Raw genomic sequence first — 13,319 nt, 5'->3', positions numbered from 1 at the left:
GAATAGATTTCATGCCATGTACTACAGTTTTTCTACGAATTTATAATTGTTATTGACAAGTGGTGAGTGACGTGACAAGTGACGCAAAGATAACTTTTTCTCGATACTTTTCATCGGGTCTCAATGGGTTATAACGAACACGTGATTTATAGTTCTCCTACTAATACAATATCGATTTGAAATAGCTGGCTCGATTGTCAAAAAGAGCTATTCTGTATATTACGTGGAATTGTATCGTGGTAATCAACGAAATATTTATATGGTTTGAACTGTTTCATTTTCAAGATTACCTAGTTGTTATCTTCATGGAGAATGTATCATTTATCTGTGTTTATTAAATTGATTTTATTACAACATTATATTTACGACTTTCCTCTTATGATACGTGTATAAAATAAACGAGTAAAGTTATATTGTTTGGAGGAATTAAAGAATCTCTTAATTAACCACTACAAAAGAATGACATAAATGATATCACTCTCTTATTCTTTTGTATTAATGATTTCACTAAATACATATCTAATATATATAGCCACGTTACTTTAAAAAAGAAATTAAATCTCTACTTGAATAAGATATCCCATATTCTCCAGCATATTGAAGAAAAATCAAAACATTCAAAATAAAGAAGGAAAAAATAGTACATAAACATAATACAACATAATCGAACTTAAACCCTAAATTTCGAAGCTATAACTCAATACCAACGCCATCCCTAATCTCAGCACATGACAACCACATGTTTCCGCCAATATTCACTATCCAAGAATCAAACACCCAATCGTTTCCACACAGTCCTCCCCACACACGAAAGCATTTAAGAACATCAACCCTTGGACATCATACATCGAGCATAATCACGGTCGATCAAACAGCGATATCGCGAGAATTTTGTGATCAATATAGTCGAACATAGGATAAAAGGCCAGTTGATGGCGTTTAGCGTGGCAGAGTTGGATTTTCCAGATAGCTTTCGACCGATTCCTCGTGGTCGGTGCGCGCGACACGAGGAGCGAGCACGGCAAAGGTTGGCTACGTAATCGCGAGTTCGAGCCAAAGTCTAACAGACACGACACACCTCCGACCTTCCCTATCGATCTGTGGCCGGAGGTTTTACGCGTCCTCCGCCCTCCGCAACCTCGTCGACCCTTTCTTCTCCTTTTCCACCCTGCTCTCTACGCTCGAGTCCTCGCGAGAAGGAAAGCTAAGCGGGTAGAAGCTTTCGTGCGAACGTTTCTCGGCCACCTCTACTCGGCTCTTCACCCCTATCAGCCGTTCACCCTTCGTCCTCTGTCTTTTACCCCTTACCGTCTGTGCTCCGTTTACCCCTTCGAGAGAAAACCGAGGAACCAATAAACCGTCTTTACGACGCTGAGATACCTACGCGACGTTTCGTGCGATAGTATGATTGAAAACGCGTGATTCTGGCTCTGAAAGTGATATTAGTATTTGGTTCGGTTACTGGGCTGGCACTGGAATGGTTTGAGAGAGTTTGGGGGATGAGTACGAAGGAGCATTGGATCAGGATAATAAGTGAGATGATAAGCGAAAGTTAATTCGTTTAGTAGTTGAAATTTTGTGGTCGATTGTTGTAATGAGTTGTGTAATTGGAATATTACTGTAGTATTTTAGGTCAACACGTTCGCTGTTTACTAGATCTTCGTTATCTAAATAAGTGTATCGTATCGTAATCAATAACTTTCATGTAGGATTTTCTCCTATATCGTAAAACCTTGTGTATAATTTACATAGATTATTAGGAAAGTATTCTAAAATTTTCTGTGATCTTTTTTACATTATGGAAACACGCACTGATTCAGGACCAACAGAAATCCAGTTAACGTGTTAAACCGTTTCGATACCGATTGTAACAATAAAAGGATATGTACCACATAATAAGCTATCATATAATAAAAATTTATTAATCGGAATTCATAAGGCCCACTTAATATTCTGAGCGCCCTTACATTCAAGAAATTTCAAAGAACCGTCAAGTTCGACTTTCTTCTTAGTAACGCGCCGATCTTGGACTCTGACGTGTCTAAACTTTAGATACAAGTCTTTATCTCTGATCCACGTCGTTCTTCGAATCATCTAATCCGCACGTTAAGAATATTCTTTAAAAACATCACGAAGAAGGATGGAGAAAGAAATCACTGCAATCGCAGGCCGCGATATTTCTGGGCTGGTTAAGATTCATGGCCGGAACGACTTTTCGTCACAGTGAAAATTAGCTGAGGAACACGGTAGTTTATCGGGTCATAAAACGTGCGACCGCGTCGCGAGGAGCAGCGCGCGCAAACACTCGACCGGACGACAACGATGTTCGTCGCGGAAATCGGAGTAGAGGAGCGGGGAAACCGAGTGACCAACAAGAGAAAACACTTTGAATGACGCCAGCGCAAGTTACGGTGCGCCCCAGACGCGTGCACCGCGAAGAATGTCTGCGGCTGACGCGATACATACGGATCGGTATCATTTGATTAAAGTTATTTCTGACATATGATCTTGGATTTCTAGATGTGACCTCGAAGATTTTTATTTTTTATGAGATTTTTATTACAGAATATTTCAGAAAGATTGGGCAGAGGTGTGGATATAAATTTTATGTGTCTTTTCAGAGCACGCGGTATTTATGTATGCCCTGTCTAACACTTTTCTTATTTCTCAATATACGTTGAAATATTTATTATAAAGTTAGTTTTTAAATAAAGTTATAATATACGGACTGTCACGAAATATCGATATGATATTCTAAATTACACGAGGAAAGGCAAAGATGGCAGAAAGGAAATCGATAAAATTCTACTTTTCTCCAACTTCGAAATAACAGATTGGATATTTTAAATACCGATGAATTAACTAAACAATATAATAAGGGGTAGGGTTCGAAGACTCTAGTATATTTTGGATATGATCATTTTATAGCAATTCGCGCTGAATGAATTAAAAAAAAGAAATATCTCTCTAACCTTCAGTTTCGATCAAAGAAAGAGGCCAGAAAGTCTCGGTGACCTAGATCATTCTTTCATGTTATCATGATATCGTTGGACAGCTTAAAAGCGAAGAGAACAAGATTTTCTTTTACCAAATACAACAAAAAGGAAGCATGATTATGACCTTGTAAACGTTCCATCAGAATCTCATCGGATTACCCTAAAACGTTCTATAGCAAATAGACACCTCAGGAAGCGTTATCCGAAGATAAACTGTAATTATAGAACGGATCGGACAAAAGAATGTATCACCGGATAAATGGTATGTACCAGCTTGGAAAATTCCATGGATCTGCAATGGGAGTATCGAAGCTGCAAAAATACACAATGAGATGCCAATAATTCATAAATGTAGAACTCGACTTTCCTAGAATGTTGAAAGAGCTAAAAACAATCAGATGGTTTCAATGATAAAAACCTTAGCTGCCTGATTCAATGTCACATATTCTAGATAATATTCATATATTTATAGATACACTTTATCGTCATATAGGTAGGTACATACATTTTTCTTGTTAATACATGTACGGGTAATGTATAACATTGACGATTTTTGTAGAATGTTAAGAATATTTCAAACTTAAATGTTGAAAATTATTATATTAGCAAATATTCTGCAAAGCGACATTTGTTCGCGCGAGTACGTGTATTTGCAAAAGCCGATTCTAACGCTGTCTATCGCCTTTTGAGTGAGATTCGCCCCTCTGCATCGTCGATCCGCGATACCCTGCTACGAAGCTAAATATATCGGCACAGACACCCGAGCTATCGACAGAACAGCAAGACGCTGAAATCTCGTTTAAAGCGTAGCCTAATAACGCGGCAAGGTCAACCGGGCGTATTTCGGTACTTCAAATCGAGAATTACGGGACTCCACGCGTACCAAGAGAATTAATAGTCATCGAGTAGCTACCGATCTTGTTACGACGTATTTGTAGAAAATACACAGGAAATACGCATCTGATTCATCCGAATTTTGTACACGAAGATACGATTCGAGAAATTTAACAGAAATTATGTCACGTGAGTCACAAGTGGCACACATACGTATGATTAATTTTATTAGGTAATTCCTCTTGGATGAATAAGAGCATAGTTTGGCATATTATTCACGTAAAATCGGCATGAAGAACCTGCGAATACTTGGCACGATTCTTATTTTTCTACATCTAACCATTTCGATATAATTTCTTGACCTAGTTCCAAGGTTCCAAGGAAACCTTGATCTTCATATAACAGAGAAACAGTTATGTAATTATATAAATATCGTCGATGCAAAAATATAAACGTAAACTACCTCTATTTTTTGTCATTGTTAATCCACAAGGAATAAAATAAGTAAAATATGATACAGAATAGAATGAAACGGAAACTACACGAACCAACCGAGAAGAAAAGAACCAATAAATTACCAAGGATACCGACAGACCTGTTATCAACTTCTTCGCGATTCGACCGAATAAATTCGTTCTCTCCCGATGACCACCCACGTGTTTCTAAAATAAATTACACCGCGGCCGGCAAACAGGTTTATTACTGGTCGTGCATTCGCGAACTGGAGCGTCCGAAACGCGACCCTCCTGTGTCCATAAATATTAAAATGTCCTTAAAACTTTATTTAGGCGATACCGTTTCCGTGTGAGCGCACGCGTTTCACTTTCGCGCCTTCATGCAGTGGATTACAATATGAGATACTACGAATACTTCGCAAGAAACTTTTCACGAAGTATATCTACATTCAAGAAGAAACATTATTCGCCAAATTGAACAATATCGTGGAAATTAATGTCCAGAATTCTCTATACTATAAAAATCGATAGATGAAAGAATATAGGGGGAAAAGCGCACGAGACAATTCAACCGTAAAAAGCAGTCTCTTTTCCGTCGTCCCTTATTTCTTTCATTCCCGATGTACGTCGTCCTCGTTATCGTCTGTTCGATATCGCGAAGGAGAGCAAAGTATGTCGGATTCCTCGCATCGATGCCCGATAGAACGATGCGTGCGCGATAGCACGGCGAGCGTGGCTCGCATAGAGCCTCCGAGCGAGCTTTCGGTCGTTTCCGTCGTCTGTTCGGCGCGGCTCGTCGCAACGCGTGTAATCAAGCGGTATAAATAATTCCGTGGCGCAGCCATGAGCCGGCCACCCGAGCGGAGAGCTCATTCCCCTGTTATGACACGCCGGAATCGGGACGCGCCTGGCCGCGCGCGCGACAACGTCCCACCGTGCAACCCCTTCGCCAAACAGAACACGCGACCGTCGTTTTTGCGGATTGGCTAATCGCCATTCGCTTTACACCGCATATCAAAATGATTTTCTTTTCGAATGCTTTACATTTCAAGCGCAATAAAAGCATGGCTTATTGTTAGATGTTTAGATTATTCATATTTTGAGAATATATCTGTAGAAATTCATTTGAATATCAGAAGCCATTTCATGGGTCACGGATACTTAAATGTGTATATTGTCTTAGTTACTCCAATTTTAGTATATTATTATGAAGGAAGATATAAAAGAAATATTAAATATTACAGAAAATGAAAAAGTATATAGAAATTGATTAGAATAAAGCATTTATCGTAATTGTTACAATATCAAAGAACAACTTCTGACCATAAAGCATTAACAAGTATTTAAATGTTAATCGTCAGGCATTAATTATGACGATTTTAATTTGTTGAGCTTAGTTTCCATACTTTGGAAACAGTATTAAAAATGTATACAAATTATTTGAAAGGTAAAATCAATACTTTGAGAAAGAAAATTCGTATAATATAGTCATATACGTGAATCTGTCTGTCGTCTGTTGAGAAGCAACGAACGGCTTTCAAGAACCGTGGAAAACCGCATCGTCCGGGATGGGCCGATTCCCGACTAACGCCCCGGATCGCGAACCAGTCATTAGTGCAACGGAACCGGTGCGCCTGGGACAGAGAAACGCGGAATGTCCGCAGAGCGCTCGCACTGGATGCCCCTATTATCGGTCGTCCGACCGCTAGAATGCCGTTAGACGACAGTCGATCTATTGTTCTACGTGTGTGCATGTGCATGCGATCTTGACGCTTCTCGGGCGGAGGGCGAAGCCAACGGCCTAACTACAACTAAATCAATAACCACTGCATCTCTTTCTCTCTTGCTTCCTTGCTTACTTTGATTTTCAATAGGAGGAGCGTCATATTTTTTAATTTCTCTTGCCTAAAAGTTAGATCGTTATATCTGTGAATGATTTCAAGTGCATTTTGATATGTATCGCGATTTTTGCAAAATTTTTTTTAGCAGTCTAAGAAGCTTGACAGTTAATTTTGCAAAGAAAAGTAATTATTATATAAATAAATTATAATTATATATAATATAATGAAATAAGGTTCTTAAAATTTCCAAGGTATTAAAATTATTTGAAATCCACCACCATAGTCCCCATATATTATATTTGTATTCGATCATCGACGAGTACCGGTGTACAAAGTCACGGTATAGTAAATACGTCCGTGTTATGCTCGAAGAGACACGCACCGCAATTTCAATACAAACAACTGGTGTACGTGGTGCAATACAGTTATGGCTGTCAGACGTTTCCGGTTTCTTTGAATCTTCTAGAGTGCCTATCGCGTGGGTAAGACGTGTAATAGATTTCAACCAGTGTCGTTTTAAGAGAAAAAGGATTGAATGTATGGATGATCGCAGATACACCAGCATCGTTTCGGTGAGACGAACGCGACTTTCCGTCGATTTTTCGGAGTTGAATCATTTTTATCGCCCCGGAACTTCCGTTATCTGGTGACATTTCGTGCGCGCTCCAAGTTGCGGACACGGTTGGAGATAAACAAAAAAATTCACGAATCGATATCTTTTATCTACGTTGCTATTGGAAGCCAGTAGAAAAACTTGTTCGTGAGTCGTTATTTTTCGCCAAACTTAAACCCCTTTAATACCGATCCCTTTATTCTAAACTACGTATTAAATTATGAACGATTCTGACATTTAAATTCAATTAACTCTTCCCCCTCAGAATTAGAAATTCAACTTGTGCATTCACTGTGCACTACAAATTGCTAATATGCTCGTTATTCTTATCATCAATTATTATCAATAAAATAAATATTAACGATCAATTGTTAAAATTGCAAATGTTTCTAACCTCACATTAAAAAAAAAAAAGAAAGAAAAACAGAAAGAAAAACAAAAACAGATTTAGAAACAGAGAATTATAGTAGTTTAAACCTTTCAAAACAACGACTGAACATTAACCATTCAATCGCGTAAAAGGCCGTTAAAAAGGTAATATTTAGATTTGTCAGCAAACACACAAAATACAAGAGAGTAGGTAATAGTCCGACTGAATACACTTAAGAGTTAGTCACGCTAGACTCAAAACAAACGATGACACACGCGCGCCACGTAGTGACTATAGATAAGAAATATTATTTTCAAATAGGCATACCATCATTCCAGGCAATGTAATGAAGCACGAACGGCTCGATAGCGAGAGATTTCCTTGTTACAGGGGGGCCACCCGGGCCTGTGGCCCTGGTTGGTGGGTGCCCACCATGCCCCTCCTCCGACGGCTTCTTCTTGTTGCTGGAATATCTGCACTAATACACTATCGTTAATCGGCGAATATGTCCTCTTTTTCACACGATGATGATACGCGTTAACAGTTGTCGTCGTTACAAATACATCTTTCTCTTCACTGTTTGAATTATGGAAGATTCTCAGCGGAACTTGAAGGTCATTTTCTGGAACGCGCCAACGCAACCGCTGTACTTTCGCTTTCGTCGTGTCTTCCGCGCTTTTCCGGAGACGCTTGAACCACCACCAGCGCGCCACCACCGGCAACAACTTTCTTTCGCGCGTAACCAAACCGAACTTGCAAGTCCCGTAACGGCGCATACACAACAAATAGATGGCGAAAAAGTCACTAGTACGCTCGGATATTTCTTTCACAACGATATAATTCGATCATTTCTTGTTGAATGAGAACGATTCTTTCACCTTTGTTGCGGTTATTAATCGTGCGTTGTTCTAGAAAAGATATACATGTACGATATATCTCTAGTTTCTTTTTTTTACTTTACAGCTTAACACTTTACATTGAAGCCTCTGATTCTTACTACGTTACTTCTATTGTACACGATGTAACTGCTCCGATGCCCGTATAATAAACGTAATGCCCTTCCGATCACTTTGACTAGCTATCACACCAGCAGTGAAGTAGAGGTTAGCGCGCGCGCGCTCGAGAACGTCACCGCGTACGGTTTATAATACTCTGTTCCTCGCCGCCAGTCGAACGTCACGCAACCGGCGAGAAAAAGACGCCGGGAATAGAATCGACGTTCCCGTGTCCCTCGACCAGCATATCACCACTGTTTCACGCCGCTATTGGCGTCCGGACGACGCGAGCGCGCTGCTTGGATCCGCGGGCCGAAATTCTCAGCTCGTCGAAACGAGTTTGCGTGCCGCATATCGTCCAACGGTTCCGTGACCTCCGAACTCCGTCGAGTCTCTTTCTTTCCTTCCCCCTCTTCCTCTTCCTCTTTTTCTCTGTCACTCCACTGATGCGAGCGACAGATAAGACGTATACTAACAACGTCTCGATAACATTCACTCCGAAAAACACTCGGCGCGCCGCACCACCACCAAAAGTTTCACCAGTCGCATATTCGATTTCCTTCCAATGACTGAATACTTGTAAAGCACGCCACCAATTTTTTGCACGTTAATGTTCTTCAACCGGTAATACACACGTCCGAGCGAAAGATTTCACACTGTTCCCGCGAAATGCTATCGAACACATGATAACAACGATTTCTGTAATATACCGATCTTCAGTGGTTCTTGTATTTACTAACACAATGACCGACAAGAAGGGAAGTTACTTAGACGGTTTTTGTGCCATGTCACGATGATACCACTGAATCAACTGTTACGAATAAACTCTTGAATGAATAATGAGAACCAAGCTGTCCACGTTACCTCCAACAACAGCACGACTGTTAAATTAAGTCGAAACAGACCGCGTCGATTTTCCCTCGTAAATCGTCAACAGGTAGTTCGGGAACATTGACTCGAAACACGCATATGAAGACGAGAAGCGTGATGGTCGTCGCGATCGAAGTTCGATCGATCGAATTTCGACGAATATCGTATCAAAAATTTACAACGGACGACAATCGATCAAACGAGAGAGAAGCACGGTGCACGTCGCGGCTTCGAACAGCTGATCGCGCGCGCATCACTCTCTGTCACTGCTGGCACTACAGGGAACGGAAAGAATGCCAAATCTTCCTCTCGTCAGGAATAAAATTCTTCTTTTTTTTCTTCCGTCTTGTTCGTTCCACGCACGATTCGGGCCCTAATTTATCTCCGTTTTATTTTCGCTCGTGACGAATCTCGTCTCGTGTTTATCTCGAAAGTAGCCTGCTCTCGCTCTTTCTCACTGTCGAATGCGTCATCAGCACACCGAAAGTTGCACTCACTACAGCCGCTCGTATTATACGTGGTCTCCTTACGTTGATAACGCGCAAGCTACACGTGTGCGTGTGTATATTACGATAACTCCGATATTCCTATTCTTTCCTCTGGCACTACTATCTCCCTTCTCTTTTGGTTCGCTGGCTATCTCTCCTCCACCGCCGAGACTGAACTATTTTTGTTGCGTTGGAAGTAACAGCGGTAGTAGCACGCGTCAGCCCCCCACTCTTTATTTTTCTCGTCCGCTTTCCTTCCTCCTTCTTACGTTTTTCCCTTCCCACGTTCTTCTCCTCGTCGTTGTCGCCGCCCTCGTTCCTCGTCTTCCTCGTCAGGGTCTTCGTCGTCGTTAGTATCGCCGTTGGCCCTTTGTTCTTTATACAGCGATCGACCGGCACGTTGCCCCCCTGCCAGCAGGCGAACGCCGGAAAGAAGAAGAGGAAGAGGTGGAAGAGGACGACTGGATTTTTTCATACGCAAACATCGGCCGGCAGCTCTTTGCGGACGGCTAACCCTTTTTTTTGCCCCCGTGTGTTACGATCACGTCTACCGAGCCGATCGTGAAAATTCACTGTGAACTTTGAATGCCAGGCTTCCGACTACTGAAAGGTACTCGCGCTTCTCGTTCGACGACCACGCGGTGTCCCGAGGCACGTCACGCAACGTGTTGTTCGCTCTGCTGTCTTCTCTAAGTGCGTTTATGCTTCTTTTTACTCGAATCAGCCACACTCGGTGCTATGCAACAGTTGTGAAACTGCGTCGCGATATATTCCGAAATTTCTCCATCTCAAAATCCGACCAAACTTTCGTTTCTAAGATATAGAAGAAACGAAAGGAATTACGAAACGAAAGGAAGAAGCGGAGCGATAGAAAGAAAACAGAGTCAGGAGAAGATCGAGAACGCGGAAAGCACACGAGATCGCAGTGACACGAGGCACGAAGAACGCGCTCGGACAGAGAGGCGTTCTAAGAGAGGAAGAGCAAGGACCTCTATGGTGCTCGTCCTATCGAAGTCCGCGAGCGATTGACTCCCGCGCGTCCCGGTCTCGAAATCGTGGCACGCGTGAGGGGCGCACGGGAGGGGATTCCCGCGGGAGGAGAAGAGGCACCGAGGAACGAGGGGAGATCGAGCGGGTATGTCGGGTAGTCGGACGAGGGGAGGGGGACTGCAGGAGGGAAAGGGGAGGGAAGAATCGGTGGCGGTGGCGGTGGCGGCGACGGCTGCGGTAGAACCAGGAGGTAACGCCAAAGAGGGACTGCGGCGAGAGAGGGGCCGGTGGAGTGCGGCGCTGCCGCGCGGCGAGGGGAACGGAACGTCCACGGCAGCGGAGGGGGTGGATATGGCGCGTGCCACTACACGCTAGCAGGTGGAGTGCGCGTGCCCAGAAATCTTCTCTCTCTTCGCTCCCTTCCCTTGCTCTAACAGATCGTTCTTTCCTTCCTTCGTTCTCGTTCTGCCAAACTCGTTTCTTCTCTTGTTCTTTCTTCCTCTTTCTTTCTTACGTCCCCTCTATCTTTATGCGTGATTCCTCTTCGTTCTATTCTATGTCGTGTCACGATCGTGTCACTTCCTCTCTCCGTTCCTCTTCTATCTCGTCGCAGTGGTTATCTACGTCTACGTCCAGTCGCTTTGCAAATAAGAGAACACCTTCCTCCACCTCCTTCCGTCTGTTTCTTCTTCTTCTTCTTCTCTCGTTTCCTCGTTCTTCCGGCCACAGTCGTTATTATTCCGTTTCTTGTCGCAAACGTACCTGTTCCGCAACTAATTTACCCGCCTTGCATTCTTACTTTACCACGGTCCACTCACTTTGTACGTTGCCGACTCAATCACGCATCGATTGAGTTACTTTCGCTCGTTTAATTTCTTGTTAACTTTAGTTTTACTTAGTTCTTAGATTAGAAGGAAGTATAGGTATTCGTGGAAATTTGAGTTTCAAGAAATTCGAAGAATTTCACTCGTCCTTGGCAACACTTCTATCCGAATGTACTTCGAGATTCGCAACGTTTGAGTCCCGATTAGCAGGCATCGCAATTTTAACTCGTAACTCGATTTGAGGATTCCTGCATTCATAATATTTGCGCTGTGCGGTCAGGTTATTCTCGTAAGCACGATAAGAGTTGCTAACGAAAGTCTCAGCTGCGATAACCGTCGAGGGCACGTAGCCAAGTCTTCGTGACAAATTTTAATTTGTAATATCGACAAATCTTTACAGATTGTTTAAAACGTGTTCTTGCGATTTATCGGTGCTACTCGTAATCGTCGGAGCAACACTTTATTCGTATTAATACCGAAGAGAAATTCCACATTGAATCCGATAGTTTAAACAACATCGCCTATCTGCAACATGCATTATCGCTCGTGCCTCGCGCGATACCACTTTTAAAATTTCAACTTTAGATTCACGATAGTATATAAAAAGTGTGTATTATAACTATAAACAATTTATACTTTCGAGTTTCAGTCCTCTTCGAGCAACGTTCCCTTAAAAACTTAATTTTCGACTAAAAGTATCTTCAGTTCCTTCGGAAATGTCAAGGAGTTCGATCACAATAAATGAAACGCCGTGTCGTACTGTAGCTCCGTATATTCTGAACGTCCGTTAGAACGGAGCTGTCACGGAGCTGCGCACGTGGTTTGCAAGGAGCGCGAAAGAACAACAAACCCCACACAACACAAACCTGACGCCCCGAGGAGTCGCCAGCCACTGACTCTCCTTCCGATTCGACTCGACTCGACTTGACTCGGCTCCGTTCGACTGGCCTCGCCCCGCTTCGCCTCGTTTCCCTCGCCACGCGCCGTCCCGCTCCGTCTCGTATCGTCTCGTTTCGTTTCGTCTCGTATCCTCTCGTGTCGTCTCGCTCGTCCCGTCCCGCTACGGCACGTCGCACCGCGCCGCGTCGTCGTGGTAAAGCGCGCACGTAGGCACGCGTTCGGCTATGCTCGTCCCGAACCCGAGGCGACCCGAAGTGACCCGAGACAACTCGTCACGATTCCGACTACAACTTCGACTCCGATTCGCGCTCGTTTCGATCGTACTGTTGCCTCTTTGCCTGTTTTACACCGCCCGTATGATGCCATCGACTGCTGCAAAGAGGTTCACGGATTCAGAACCTCCAACCACTTGAACGGTAGGTAAATGTACCGCAACGCGTCTATCATGTATAGTTACCATAGTCCTACACACGCTGTCAGTGCAGCGGCGGCCGAAGGAAGCCGAGTCGATATGATGCACCGTGAACTGTGAGAACAGCAAGGCAACGTGAGTGACGGATCGACGGGTATTGTTACGCGCTATGACCATGTGTAGTATTCTTTAACTTCTCGCCGTGACGAGGAAAGCTTTAAGAGAAATAACCTGTCGATAATGATGCTTCAATGATCGATACAAGTGATTTTAGATCAGTGTCAATAACGCGGACATTAATTGTTATTATCAATCCAATCTTTCAAAAGGTAAATTGATCACCCTTTCCTTAATTTCATTGCATAAGTACGCGATTAATAATATCAGATTCTGAATAATCAAAGGTGGTATAAATAATAATAAATTCTAAGATCGATTTAAAGAACGCTGTACCTAATATTATCACTTTTCTGTACTTATTTGTCAATTTATAAAGTTGATCAATGTGCTTCCTGGGCGACACGATTAATAGCAATATTTTCACTTTTCTTGGAGTGATACGTAATGTGGAGCAAATTCAAACTTATTTATAAGGCATTTGTATGTACTTGTATTATATGTACATACATAATATATATAAATTACATATCTAACAAAATACAAAATTAATGACTTGTGAAAAATACGAATGATGGGCACCATTCGCACCCTTGATGATGGGTCGCGAACGC

General features: G+C 42.6%; 1 protein-coding gene across 5 annotated transcripts in view; it reads right to left on the bottom strand.

The window, feature by feature from the left end:
* Positions 1-13,319, bottom strand: part of LOC126876808 (neurogenic protein mastermind-like) — a 248,682-nt gene that overhangs the window by 114,439 nt on the left and 120,924 nt on the right. For 2 of the 5 annotated variants that reach the window (XM_050639699.1, XM_050639703.1), the window contains exon 1: positions 7,437-12,175. The exons of the other annotated variants lie outside the window; for them this stretch is intronic. In XM_050639699.1, the coding sequence (XP_050495656.1) occupies positions 7,437-7,442 (6 nt within the window). In that variant the 5' untranslated portion in view covers positions 7,443-12,175. Of the gene's footprint in view, positions 1-7,436; positions 12,176-13,319 lie in introns of those variants that run through there. 5 annotated transcript variants of the gene reach the window in all.

This window comes from Bombus huntii, chromosome 2 (assembly GCF_024542735.1).
Source record: "Bombus huntii isolate Logan2020A chromosome 2, iyBomHunt1.1, whole genome shotgun sequence".
NCBI lineage: Eukaryota > Metazoa > Arthropoda > Insecta > Hymenoptera > Apidae > Bombus > Bombus huntii.
Note: the sequence above shows the minus strand (reverse complement) of the source record. Positions and strands in the feature narration are given on the sequence as shown.